This window comes from Podarcis melisellensis (assembly GCF_964234715.1).
Source record: "Podarcis melisellensis genome assembly, chromosome: 15".
Classification (NCBI taxonomy): domain Eukaryota; kingdom Metazoa; phylum Chordata; class Lepidosauria; order Squamata; family Lacertidae; genus Podarcis; species Podarcis melisellensis.
Genome location: NC_138532.1, coordinates 41,010,882 through 41,024,850, shown reverse-complemented (window position 1 = coordinate 41,024,850; position 13,969 = coordinate 41,010,882). Strand labels below are relative to the sequence as shown.

At 47.6% G+C, this 13,969-nt stretch overlaps 1 protein-coding gene across 3 annotated transcripts in view; it reads right to left on the bottom strand.

The window, feature by feature from the left end:
* Positions 1-1,202: 1,202 nt before the first annotated feature.
* The window catches only part of TEX14 (testis expressed 14, intercellular bridge forming factor), a 50,547-nt gene continuing 37,780 nt past the window's right edge, over positions 1,203-13,969 (bottom strand). Inside the window, exons 23-29 of one of the 3 annotated variants that reach the window (XM_081890151.1) lie at positions 12,357-12,478; positions 11,001-11,194; positions 6,695-6,794; positions 5,408-5,519; positions 4,056-4,151; positions 2,739-2,833; positions 1,203-1,514 (exon numbers count right to left, since the gene is read on the bottom strand). In XM_081890151.1, coding sequence (XP_081746277.1) covers positions 1,396-1,514; positions 2,739-2,833; positions 4,056-4,151; positions 5,408-5,519; positions 6,695-6,794; positions 11,001-11,194; positions 12,357-12,478 — 838 coding nt within the window. In that variant the 3' untranslated portion in view covers positions 1,203-1,395. Of the gene's footprint in view, positions 1,515-2,702; positions 2,834-4,055; positions 4,152-5,407; positions 5,520-6,694; positions 6,795-11,000; positions 11,195-12,356; positions 12,479-13,969 lie in introns of those variants that run through there. The other 2 variants (XM_081890152.1, XM_081890153.1) reach the window with 2 other exon arrangements.

Below are 13,969 nucleotides of genomic sequence, written 5' to 3'. Positions count from 1 at the left end.
ATCCAGTCCAGCATCCTGTTTCATAGTGGCCAACCAGATGCCGGTGGGAATCCTGCAAGCAGGACCCAAGCACAAGAGTACTTTCCCTTCCTGCAGTTCCCAAGAGCAGGGAATGTGTTGAACTTGAAACGTACATGCCGAGACTCTCCATTAAAATGAAAGGGAGCAGTCCTTCATGAACAAGGGGTACTTAGGATGTCTCTGAATGGAATGTGCTGCTGGACTATGGTGAAGACTTGCAGAATTGGTAGAAGGAAAAAGCGTAGGCCCCAGCAGCCAGGGAAGGTGGGAGCTGTAGTCCCTATATCTGGAGTACTACCTTCACTCCCCCAAACAAAGAGTAAAGAGAGGGAATGGATGTGAGCAGCAGTGTCACTCTTCTGGTTGGATGAGGGCAGAAATGTGTGCATTTCATCCTTAAAGCACACCTTAGATTACATTTTAGTTGAAATAAAAGCTTTGCCTCCAGCATGGTTCTAATAATAATAATAATTTATTATTTATACCCCGCCCATCTGGCCAGGTTTCCCTAGCCACTCTGGGCGGCTTCCAACAAAGTATTAAAATACAGTAGACTGTTAAACATTAAAAGCTTCCCTAAAGAGGGGATGTGGGAGATGGCTCTGTAACTTCCACTATCCTCCTTTGCAGGGCCAAAGTGGTGGTTACAAAAACGAGACTGGGGCACTTGGTTAAGCATTTAACAACCCCAATAGTCCTCATCTAATGCAAAAGTGAGCCCCAAGTGACTGTCCCATGAGCTAAGGCATAGGGCCTATATATGAATGTTTACTTGGGGGGCTCACTCCCATGTAAGCACCCACAGGATTGCACCTGGGGCTTGTTCTTGAAGATGCCTCTGAAAGGCACAGTCCTTTTCGTTCCTACAGGACTTGTGGAGTAAATGGATCAGGAGGATAGACTGCATTTCTGTTTACTGCTGTTGGTAAGTCAATCTTATGTGTGTTTTCTCCCCTCACAGCACAGCAAACCTCTCACCTCTGAGACCTTGTTTAATAAAAGCATTATTAATTCCCAAAAAACCCAACCCATCTGGAGGGCCATAGGTTTCCAGTCCTGGAGTCTCCTCCTTTCCAAACCCACAGTCAATACTGCACAGAGGCTCCTTCAGGGGTTTGGTGCAGGTGTTTGTGTTTCTGCACCCACAGAAATCAGGGGATCCCAGAAGATGCATCAGCTAAGCGGTGCCCCCTTTTCCACCGCAATGGCACAGCCTCCCACTGTGGAGCGGGAACTATTTGCAAGCAGCTGGAGAGGGATCACTGGCGGAAATAACACAACGTGGTGGGTTGTTTTTTTCTCACACATTCCTGTATAAAATATAACAGTGTTCATTAAGTTATCTTTCGAGCATATGGTTCATGTTTTTACCCTTCAGGCTGTTTTTGTTTCATTTTTGGTGGTGTTTTTTTTTCTTTTCTTCAAAAAAAAGTCTTGGTTCCTGCAGGCAGCATCAATCCCTGCTTTAGCACTCGGCTGCACACAGTTCAGCTCTTCAGAACAAGCACAGGAAAAATGAGATGCTGTCGCCCTGTCAGAATCTGAATGGTAAGGAGAGGCTCCACTATCAGGGTGGACTAGACTGAGAGAAGTGTGCAAATGACTGCCGGGGCCATGAAGCCTACACACCTGTTGGATGGCTACCCTCCAGGTCTCCCACTGCACATGGGCCCTCTAGATCCACAAAGAAGTTGGTCAAGCAGCCTCGAGAGGACAGCTGGCAAGGTTTTCCCAGCATCTCCCTCCCCGATGCCACCATTCTTGTGTTATGCAAGAGAGAGGAGGAAAAGCATGCCATTTTACTGATTTTTAGATACTGCGTTCGACCGGGGAGGGTGTGGGAGGAGAATGAGCTTAACCAAAAAGATTGTGTTTTGAAAAGCAATCCCATTTTGCAAAATAAACGAGGCGTCTGGCCTCCTGTTCCTAAGCACCTACTATATCAAACGGATGCATCCGGCACATTTGAGCGAGACGTGAAAAATTGGTTTCCTTCTAGCGGCTGCTTCGGTTTCATAGTCGGCCTAATCCCTCGCAAGGCAATCTTCCGCAGGCGGCTGTAAATCCTGCCTAACAAGGTTAGGAGAGGAGCTCTAACTCCCCGGCAGAGCACCTGCTTAGCATGCAGAAGGTCCCAATCCCCAGTGCACTCATACTGGGGGTCATGGCCCAGGTAGGGGCTCTGCAGGGCGCAGATGAGTTTCTGCTGCAGTGGAGTCTGAATGGTGGATGTGTGGGGGGGGGTTGGGGTGTGTGTGCGTGCGCTATTTGGGGAAGAGAACCAGTGAAAAGTTTCACATCGCAACGAGCTGAGCAAGCATTTTGGATGAAAGGGTCTTGCCACAAAGAGGGTCATGCTTGCATAAACCTGGTTCTCCCCCTTCATCGTTCATAAGAGCCTGCTGGATCAGGCCAAAGGCTTCTCTAGCGCAGCGCCCTGCACTCAGCAGCCAACCAGGTACCTGTGGGAAACCAGGAATAGGATCTGAGCACAAGAGCATTTGCTCTTCCTGTGGTTTCCAGCAACTGGCATTTGAAAGCAACCACGGAGGCACAAGCCATCATGGCCAGTAACCACTAATGGCCCTCTCGTTCGTTAGGTTTGATTTGTTTTGAGCTTGGTGAGGTTTCGAACTCAACACTTGAAATAAAAAGAACACTAAAAAGACACAATGCAGGGGCACGGTTCCACGTTTCTTTTATGGATCAAGACAGACCTTCAACATTCTCAGCAGAACCCTCCGATTCGCTGAAGCTGTCCTCTGCTCCGTCCCTCATCTCGATGTTTCCGTGATGGGCGTGGCTTGGCTCCCTTAGGGGACAGAGAGGTGTTGTGTCAGGGGCGGCCCGTTTTTAATGGCATCTATCCAATTGGCTCTTCTGGAAACTATTTTAAAGGTGGACCTACAAAAGCAGCCCTTTCTGAAACAGCACGAGAAATGAAAGCCAGGTAGCCTTCAAAATTCATCCTTCTGCAAAATTTGCGGCACAGTTCTCCAACCAAACGATACGTAGAAAAATTAACACAGGAGGATGAAGCGTGCATATAAACGCAAGTATTTGTGGGGGAATATACGGTGATGCAACACAGTTAGAAAGACTGCTTGTAAAAATGTGTACCTTACGTTAAAAATTGCATTCAAAAATGCATAGTTTGGATAAACCTACACCGGAATACTTACAAAATTTCATAAGCTTTTAACAACAACAACAACAACAAATAGCTGTTGAAGTGTGGAAAATTGAATTTTAGAACGGGAAAAGGAGAACCCATGAGAGCAGAAGTTGACGGTTTCATCCATGTCTACTTGGAAGAATCACCTTCTCCTGTATATATACCTGCCTGGGCCTTGAGATCTTCACGGGAGGCCCTTCTCCAGGTTAGGGTCATAGGGTTGCAGCCAATGCTAGTCCTACTCAGAGTAGACTCACTGAAGTTAATGCACATGACTAACTTCAATAAGTTCACTGTGGGCAGAATCAGTTTACACCAAGTCCATTGCTCCATTTAGCTCAGTGTTATTTACAAGGTTTGTGTTCACCAGTAACGCTAAGCCATAGTTAACATTAACCACAGTTTATAAACCAACACGAAACTGTGGCTGGCGAGCATGGTTTGCTCCTGGTTAATAAAGCCATTGATTAAGCTACTGCACGAGAAGTTTGCAAGCAGGAAACTGGGAGAATCAATGACCCTCCAGATGTTACTAGACTCCAACTTCCAACCCAAGACAGCTTGGACAAGGATCAAGGAATTGTAATATTCAGCGAGTTCTCCCACCTCTGAGCTACTGTTATGTCTGCACTGAGCCAAGCAGTATAGAAACAAACTGGTACAGAGCCATCCTTAAGCCTGCCAGGTACATTTGCCTTTTTCTCAATCCACCTCAAGCTGCTATCGAGCAGTGCCTTCTAATATGCTGCTGCTTCTGGCACTAGTCAGTTTGCCAGCTCCACTGACATCCCTTCTTCCTCACAAGCAGAGAACAGTCTTTCTTGGGTGATAGGAATGGGTTGTCAGTCACTTCACTAACCTCTTGATGGGGGCTGATGGCTCTGCGCGAGGGTTGCGACTATCAGCAACTGGCCTGAGGACAGCGTCCAAAACATCATCAAGGCTTGAGTGAGCCCTGCAAAAGAAAAGGAAACACATGCCCCCCAAATCCAGATTATTAGAAAGGATGCTGGCATGTTGAAGGGCTGGGTGTTTGGTGGGGTGGAGACACAGAGGGGAGAGAGAGGGGGAGAGAGAGAGAGAGAAAGAGAACCATTTTCTCTGTCGCTGCCTTTTACTGATACCACTCAAGGTTATTAGGCCTGCAAAGGGAGTTTGAAGAAAGAATTTCAATGCACTTTTTCACTGCCCTTCATCGCTGGCTTACACTGAATGTTGGCTTCTCTGCTTCTTTCACTCTGCATCCTTGCTGCTATGCAAACAGGGTTTGTTTTATTATTATGAACACAGGAATCTTCTTCATATAGAGACAAGACTTGTTGGGTCCACCTAGCTCAGCATTTTCTACCCTGAATGGCAGCAGCTCCCCAAGATGCCAGGCAGGGAGTCTCTCCCTCCCCCTAACTGGAAATGCCACTGAGGACTGAACCTGAGGTCTTCTGCATGCAAGGCAGGTGCTCTATCAATGAGATGATGCTGTCCCATCCCCCACCCTCCGTTGTATTGTAACTTATTGAATTCTGAACATTGCAGTTTTGATGGGTATTGTTTTATCTGTATTTTAATTGTATGCACACTTATGGGGGGGGAGGCATGCTAGAAAACCAGTTTGTAAGACTTTTGCATTCAAGTAACCAACTGCACAGAAATGCTGCAGAGCTGAATTAACAACTCTGGAACGCAGTGAAGTGCTGGGCAAAGGTTCTCTGCAAGCTTTCGGCAGGTGGAGGCAAGGCTTTATTCAGCACTACTGCTTTACAACAGCAGAAGCATTTAAAGGCTGATTGGGCTCCTTAAGTCAGTGGTTTTCTACCAGTGTGCCTGGCAAACCAGGGTGCCTTGAATAATGGTCAGGGGTGCCGCAGGCAACACTGGCCTCTATCCCTATTTCCTTCCCTCCCTCCTCTGATGCCCTCTCGCATCTCTGCCTCCCAAAGGCTTGCACAGATGTTTATTGTAGCAGCCCTGACTATAAGCTCTGCAGACAAATGGTGCCTCTGGAGCTGGTGATGGGGTGCTGGTTGCCAGGAGCTGAATGGGTGCCACAGAAAGAATGTAGTTGGTTAAGGGAGCCGTGGACTCAAAAGGGTTGAACACCCCTGCCTTAAGTGATCAGGGAACTTGCAGTGGGAAAAGCCCATCTTGCTAGACTGAAGTGAAATTAATCTCTCTCACACCCACCCACCCCAGTTCTAGAAGCTTGCTGTGTACCTGTCTGTATCTTCTTCTAGACACAAAGTGTCATTGTTCCATAGGCTGCCATCAGCTTTGCACTCGTCCAGCTTTATTTCTTGATCTTCCGGATCTGCTTGCTCAGGAATCACTTGCTCAGGAATCACTGGCATCAAAAGAGCATTAATAGGATACGTCAAAGAGCTGGAGGTATTCTGGAGCGTTTTTGCCAAACAATCCCTAGCTCAGCCAGTTTCAAGATCTGGCAATGGACACCCGATCCAGCCTGCGCCTTCTATAAAAATTGAAATTCCACTTTCCCACACTGGCAACTTCGAAGGAGCTTCCAGGAATGGTTTTCTGGTTTAAAAACAGTCCAGTTTAAGAACGATTTGGCTTACGAACTCCGCAAAACCGGAAAGAGTGTCTTGGTTTGAGAACTTTACCTTGGACTAAGAATGGAATCCAAACTGTGGAAGGGCACCAGTGGCAGGAGACCTCATTAGGGAAAGCGCACCTTGGTTTAAGAACGGTTTCAGTTTAAGAACAGACTTCCAGAATGGATTAAGTTCGTAAACCAAGGTACCACTGTATTTTCAAAGCATCAGGGCAGTTGTCGTGCTCCATTATTTTGTTTGCATTTATTCGCACATCTGAATTGGGTTGCATTTTATAAATTGAAGTATTTAGGAAGCTGAGTTCGGTGGGCCTTAGGGGCTGCTGATGAGGAGGTGCGTGGTGGAAGGGACGTTATATTCCTGCGTGTGTGAAGCACCAACAGATGGAAAGGTGCACCATTGAAATATTTACAAGTGGGAGGGGAAAGGGCAAAGTTCAGCAAACTGGCTAAGCCCATAGAACACGGAGAGTTCAGAACATCAGAAGGGCTCGGCTGCTGGATCAGGGTCAAAGAGGGCACATCTGGTCCAGCATCCTCAGTTCTCACTGTGCTCAAATGCCCCCAACGAGAAGGCTGAAAGCAGGACCTGAGAGCAACAGCAGCACTCTCAGGAACTGGGATTCCCTGCCTCCAACAGTGGAGGTATAACATCGCCATCAACAAGCTTTTCCCCACAGGATAACTAGGTCTCTGCCACAGGTGTCCCTTTTGTACTATTTTTAAAAATACATATACCTATTCTGTTTCTTTCTGTTGCTTTTAATTCTCTCTCTTAGTTGCTTTGTATATCCTGTACATCGCCTTAATGGAAGAAGATGCATAAATAAATAGCAGGGGCTGGTAGCCATTGTTTCAACAACAGGGTGTCTCCAAACACTGCACTGAGACTCAGGCTGAGCCCTCAATCTGCACGCTGCCTGCCCTACCTTCCTGGAGCTGGCTCTCCTGAGCAGAAGGGGGAGCCTCCAATTCTTTCTGACCCCTCTGAAGGTGCAACTGTACGCCAGGGGGTTCCGAAGAGGCACCCTGTGAAACATAAATGCTCAGAGGTGGTGTTTGTTAAGGTGTTAAGATCGACAAGGAAGGCCCTAGCTCCCTTTTCCTTAATCAGAATTAACCCTGGGATGGGTCAGAAACATCGATATGTGCTTAAAGAAATTGTGTACAGATTCACTTGGTCCACTCACCCTGCTCTCCTGGAGTAATATGCAGCTGGAAGCTTCATCTATTTACTTTATTGCAAACAATTTATATACCCTTTGATTGTCGTGGGGGAGGACACAAAGCAGTTTACGAAACGAACAATAAAATCAGTAAAAACATCCATTTAAAAACAAGATAGCTCAGCTGGTAAGAGTGCGAGACTCTTAACGTCTTTTTTTTTAAAAAAAAATATTTATTAAAGTTTTAAAGATTACACAAAGAAAAAGTAAACAAAAACAAAACAACACATCACAATAAGGAAAAAAGAAAGAAAAAAGAAAAAACCCAGAAAAATAAAATCCATTAAAAAAAACACAGCGAATCTTCCCATAACTTATCTTTCATTAGCTTGTTTCATTGACCTCCTCACACCTCCCTTTTTTGTATTCTAGTTCGGTTAACTATTTCAGCAAATCCTTTCCATCTTTTCCAATTTTTGTCCTGTAATTTATCTGCGAGACTCTTAACCTCAGGGTTGTGGGTTCGAGCCCCATGTTGGGCGAAAGATTCCTGCATTGCAGGGGGTTGAACTAGATGATCCTCGTGGTCCCTTTCGACTCTACATGCTTTTAGCAGGTGCCGAAAGGGGTACAAGGAAGGCACCTGCCTTGTGTCAATAAGCAGGGAGTTCCAAAGTGTGGATGCTGCCACGCTAAAAGATCACTTTCTTACAAATACGGAATGAGTGCTTTGTGGCACCCGTGAACAGTGCCTGCTCTGCAGATTGAAGCAGACTACAAGCATCAGGTGATCTTGCAGGTAAACTTAGGTTAAAAAAGGTAAAGGGACCCCTGACCATTAGGTCCAGTCATGACCGACTCTGGGGTTGCGGCGCTCATCTTGCTTAATTGGCCGAGGGAGCCGGCGTACAGCTTCCGGGTCATGTGGCCAGCATGACTAAGCCGCTTCTGGTGAACCAGAGCAGCGCACAGAAACGCCGTTTACCTTCCCGCTGGAAGAGTACCTATTTATCTACTTGCACTTTGACGTGCTTTCAAACTGCTAGGTTGGCAGGAGCAGGGACCGAGCAACAGGAGCTTACCCCATCGCGGAGATTCGAACCACCAACCTTCTGATCGGCAAGTCTAGGCTCTGTGGTTTAACCCACAGCGCCACCCGTTTCCCTTAAAAACTTATGTTACTTACCAGCTTTTGCACTTCCTGGCTGAACAAAGTACTATGAAAATAGCTTTATAGAGAATTATGAAAAAAGATCATCAGTTGCTTATGGTAAATGCCCATGGGGGCAGGGAGACAAGCAGGAGGCATCTTGACAAGAGGGGGCCTCCTACATCCCCCCCCCCCGCACTGCCCAGGGGAGGCAGGGCCACATATTGCAAGGCTGATTGGAATAGCCAGCTCCTTCAACCTCCCCCGCTAAGCCAACACTGACTGGCAGCGACTCTCCGGGAATTTAGACAGGGAGCTTCTCCCAGCCCCACCTGGAGATGCTGTGGGGCTGAACCCGGGACCTTCTGCATGCATAGCACGCACTCCGCCTATGAGTTATGGCCCTTCTCCAGATTAGTGAAAATAATTTGTCCTTACTCCCTGCCTCCCCGCTCAGTCACTAGGGGATACAAAAGCTTCTCATGCCATGCTGACTGATGAGCAAAGCTGGTCGTGTTTTGGGGGAGGGAACATGCCTGGCCCTTGCCTAATTGCAAAAAAAAATCTCTTCCCCCCCCCCATTTTCCGTGGGAGGGAAGCAGTTGATTAAAGGGAAAACTCCCTCTAGTCATTTATCCTTCCAGCCTGGCCCCCTTGGTCTGGAATTCTGCACAGCGACTCCAGCCAAGATGAATCTGCGGCCCCTAATGAGTTTAATAAGCACCGGCCGGCTGCCTGGCCAGTCCCTGAGTAGGCGGCAGTGACCTGCCGACTGCTGTTGTGGTTCGGTGACCTCCAATTTTCGTCTAGAAGCAGCAACAGCCCTGCCGATGAATGACAACCGGGCGGGTGGGGGGGGGGAGCACAAGAGGAACTCGGCAGCTCCTTAGAATTCTATTGAATGGCAGGGGAGATAATGGAGGGGAAGAGCTGCAGCAACACAGATCAAGGGGACTGGCTGAGGTTGCCTTGGAAATGCGCTGAGAGAACAGAGCAAGGGCTGTTTGACACCACAGAACTGATAATGTCTCCCCGACTGCTTGTTGCTTTAACAAACGTGGGCACATTACATCACTTTCTGAGGTTTTCTTGGGAGGCTTTCTTGACATTTTAAGAAAAGCTGTGCTAAAACAAAGACCAAACTCTTAAGGGCAAGGCTGGTGCCGAGGTTTGGCAAGTTTGGGTGTTTACTAGGGGCCCCCACCAACCAGCAGGAAGTGGATTTCCCATTCCCATGCTCCAATTATAGTTTCACATCACACCTGCTTTTTGGTTCAAGTGGAGCATTTCTAAGATTGGCTTCAGGGTGGCTGAAGAACGTGCAGAAGCTTGCTTGTTCTCAGTTTACTGTCTCCCCACCCTGCCCAATTAGATTTCTTGATGAGCGACAGCACACAACATGCATTGATGAAACTGCAGCACACACACAAAAAGGAATCTGATGGGGTAACTGCATTATTGTAGTTGGATTCTTTCTGCAGTTGCCTGGGTAGAAGGGAAACTGGATTTTCACTCTGAACTCTGTGTAAGCCCTGACTGGCTCAACAACAACTTTGACTTATCTGATTAGTCACATGAGGCAGCAGGTTCCCAGATACTGTAAAATTATGTTTTGTGGAAGCAGCGGTTATTGCTGTTTTCGCCACTGGGAAAAGTGGGAGAATGCACTTTGTGTGGAATATCCTATTTGCATCCTCAGGAAATGTACATTATTTGTGCGTTTTGAAAAACAAAAAAAGGGATATGATCTATAACATTAGGTTATGTTTGTAGTGAAGGACTACACAACAACAAGAAAGCAGCTGTTCTGCTTTCCTTCAGCCACTGATGGAGGAATGGGCTACATTCCAAGGAGTTTGCTGTCAAAACTCTCCCCAAAGAGATGTTAATTCTTTCTCTCCCCCCCTCATTTTGAGATACATATGTGTATATATGTGTGTGTGTGTGTGTGTGTGTGTGTGTGTGTGTGTGTGTGTGTATATATATATATATATATGAAAATCTACGAAAGCAAATATATATATATATATATATATATGTGTGTGTGTGTGTGTGTGTGTGTGGTATATCCAAGGATAGCATAGCATATTTTCATACTTTGGGTCTTCTTGTTCTCTATATACTCATTCAGGGAACCTCATAAGAACAGCTTGCTGGATCAGGCCAATGGTCCACCTAGTCCAGCCCCCTTCTCTCACAGTGGCTAACCCAAAGCCTTTAATGAGAAATCCGCAAGCAGGACCAAAGCACAAGAGCCCTCTGCTCTCCTGTGGCTTCCAGCAACTGGTATTCGGAAGCATCGCTACCTCCAACCGTGGAGGCAATAGCATAGCCATCCAGGCTAGTAGCCATCCAGAGCCCTCTCTTCCTCCATGAATTTGTCTAATCCTCGTTTAAAGCCATCCAAGTTGGTGGCCATCCCTGTGGCAAGGAGTTCCACAGTTTAACTACGGGCTGCATGAAGAAGGATTTTCTTTCCTCTGTCCTGAATCTTCCAACGTTCAGCTCATTCATTGGGGCTCCACAAGTTCTAGTGTTATAAGGGAGAAACACTTTTCTGCCTGGCATGCACAGTTATATCATTATGTTGACTGCATTCATTGTTGACTGCACTTTGTGCAGATCTAGACCACCAGCTGACCTAGCTCAGTGCTGCCTACACTGACAGGCAGCCGTGGCTATCCAGGGTTTCAGGGGAGAGGATGATTCCCAGCCCCCCAGAGATGCCTAGGACTGAACTTGGGACCCTGTGCATGCAGAGCACATCATGCTCCACCGCTGAGTGACATAGCCCTGAAGCACACGTTCAAAAACTGAGCTGTGGTTGCAAACAACTTCTCTCTTGCAACTTGTTCTTCTTATGTGTTGGGGAGGAGGGAAGCCCGCATGCCCTGCGGGTCTGGCCACAATTCAACTCACCGTTTTGGAGTCTGCCTCTGATGGCTGCTGGAGGGTGGGGGGCAACTCTACGATCTTCCCTTGGGCACAGGCCATGGCAAAGGTGCTGAATCCCAACAGGGAAGCCTCCTGGCTCCCCCAGCCTGTCGTGTCTATTGTCACGCAGTAGTCCTTGTACTTCGTGATGGTGGAGGAAAACCTGGGCGGTGCTTGTGCTGAAAAGACGTGGCAAAACATAGTGAGAGGGGGAGCCCTGTAAGAACACCTCCCCCTTTTTTTGCCTCACAACAAAAAGTCACAAAAGGCCACCTTCTTCAGCGCAAGGGCCACATTCCCCCGTGGTCAACCTTTCAGGGGCCAAATGCCAGAGGTGGGTATGGCCAGAGGCAAAAACTGGGCACTTCTGTACACTTGCTTATGTTCCAGCCATAGACAACTCAGAGGTTTTTCTAGGCACATATACACAAAAGTCCTGCTATCCAAACACAATTTCTTCTGAGGAAATGGTCAGTCAGGCGAACGTTAGCATAACAATTTAGCAGTTTCCATTGTCTCCTATGGGAACATTTCTAATGTGTTCCCGACAGCAGAATTTTGACCCCAGGATGATGAAAAAAAACCAGGGGGACAATGTGGAATGAAACCTCTAAAGCCATATTATCAAGCTAAATCCCAAATGAAACCCCAGTCAGCACAGCCAAAGGCCAGGGATGATACGAGGTGTGGTACAAAAAATATCAAGAGGGCTGCAGTCTACTTACCCCTAATCTAAGTGATTTAAGAGCACTGCTGAACCCCAGGATCAGGGCTTCCCGAACTCCAGATGGCTAAGGCACCCACCTGAATAAAATATCCATTCCCCTCTTTAACACACCCACCCACACTAAAGGTTTAGCTTTTAAAGCATGCAACAGCAAGGTCTAGTTGCATTCAGCGAAATCCAGTTCCTGTTCCTGCTTGAGTCTATATTCCAGCTACATCTCCTTACCTGAAACAGTAGGAAACATGCAGGAAAACAACAGGCAGCCTCCCCCCTCCATTACTGCAAGAGTGAGTAATTCCACTGCGTCTCAGCAGCAGAAGCAACTGAGCATGTTCCTGACATGCTGCAAAGTAGCCTGCAGAGACAGATTGTCCAGAGCAGCCAATCCATTTTTATGACCATCTCTATACTGCTTAATATATATGAACAGCTCATGCAGAGATGCACCAGGCAGCCTCTTGTATAGGCCCTGTGCTTCAAGGCTCGCAGAAGCTCTTGATTAGTGAATTCTGTTTCTTGCAGCACAATGGCAGTCCTCTCAATAAGTGCAGGGACTGGGATTAGTGCCTGAGATTGACAGCCAAGGCCCGCCTCCTCCATCCCTCACCTGTTACCTGGGCTAAGCGGAGTGCTGGCATCCATGGGCGAGTGACTGTTTCTGGGAGTTGCGTATGGCGTTGCCTTCAATGTCTCCTCGCAGATGATGCTGGACAAGTCCTGAATATCGATGAGTGACCTAAACAAGGCAGAGGCAAGAGGTAGATGATTTACCACAACCATGCTAGGAATGAATAGGTCATCAGATGCCAACTCTGGGGAGTTGGTGCAGCCTTTCCAAGAATTGTCTTAGGAACAACCACAAGCTGCTTTCTACTGAGCCAGAGGCAGAGAACCTGCTTTGCAAGGAGAAGGTCCCAATTTCAATCCCCGGTGTCTCTGGGCAGGGCTGGGAACATCCCTAGTCTGAAACCCTGGAGAGCTGCTGCCAGTCAGTGCAGACAGTACTGGGCTGGATGGACTAAAGAACTGACTCAGCATAAGCTGTAGTTCTATAGTAGAGGATCTGCTCCGCACACCCAAGGTCCCAGGTTCAATCCCAGGTGTCCTCAGTCAGGTCTCCTGTCTGAAACTGTCAAGAGACCAGGCTGAGGAGTACAACTCCAATGAGGAATGGTGGGAGCCTACCCCTCACCCTGCTCATGGGCAGGATCCTGAAACTCCACAGGAGCAGTGGAGTAGTGTTGATTTGGAACTATGGTTTGCCGAGGGTCACAGTTTGGAAGGTAATAGCTGGGCAGAACTGGGAGATGAACAGCAAGGAGAAGAAAGGGAAGAGAGTAAGATAGCAGGCTCTCTCTCACCGGAAGATGTGCAGCTTCTCAGTCTCAAGGCTAGGAGGTTAGATAAGGTGGCTTCGCAAAAGGCTCAGTGGTTGAGAAATCAGGTGGCTAGGAGACGGGAGGACGGAAGCGACTAGAGGGAAATGCACTCTGAGAACCGACGCTTGTTCTTTCGCTGCGCTCATTAAACATTTCTGTTACTGGTAAGAGACTGCTTTCTCTTTGTACTGCTTATCTATGGCTAAGGGGGGGGGGAAGAAGCCGAGCCTCCAAAGCCCGACAGAAACATTGGGGTGGTGCTGCTGGTCAGTGTGGGCAATACTGAGCTAGACAGACCAAGGGCCTAACTCGGTATGAGGCAGCTGCCTCTGCTCCTAATCCTTGTCCTCTGCCACAGACCCCAGTGAAAACCATCCCTTCTCACTCCACACCGTTACTCTCCCAGGGAGGAAAGTTGCCCTAGGGCTGCGAAATATCTGGTTTTCAATATTGTGATACGCCACCAGCTAGCTAAACATTGTGATATACCGATATATCGCAATGTCTGAAATAAGGATTCAGCTATGCAGAGGCATTGGCTGGCTTCACGGTTTTTCCCACGTAGTGATTTTCGCATAGTGTGTCACATGCACACACCCAGATTCGTGTGTGTGTGTGTGTGTGTCTGTGTGTGTGTGTGTGTGTGTGTGAGAGAGAGAGAGAGAGAGAGAGAGAGAGAGAGAGAGAGTGATGGGCACACACACACACACACACACACACACACACGGCAAGAAAAAGATTGCCATGCATTCCAAGATCCAAGTCCTTTGTGAAAGTCTACAATTACAACCACTCGATTCCTATCAGCTATTCCACTGATGTTCCCCTTGACAAAACCGTTGTCAACA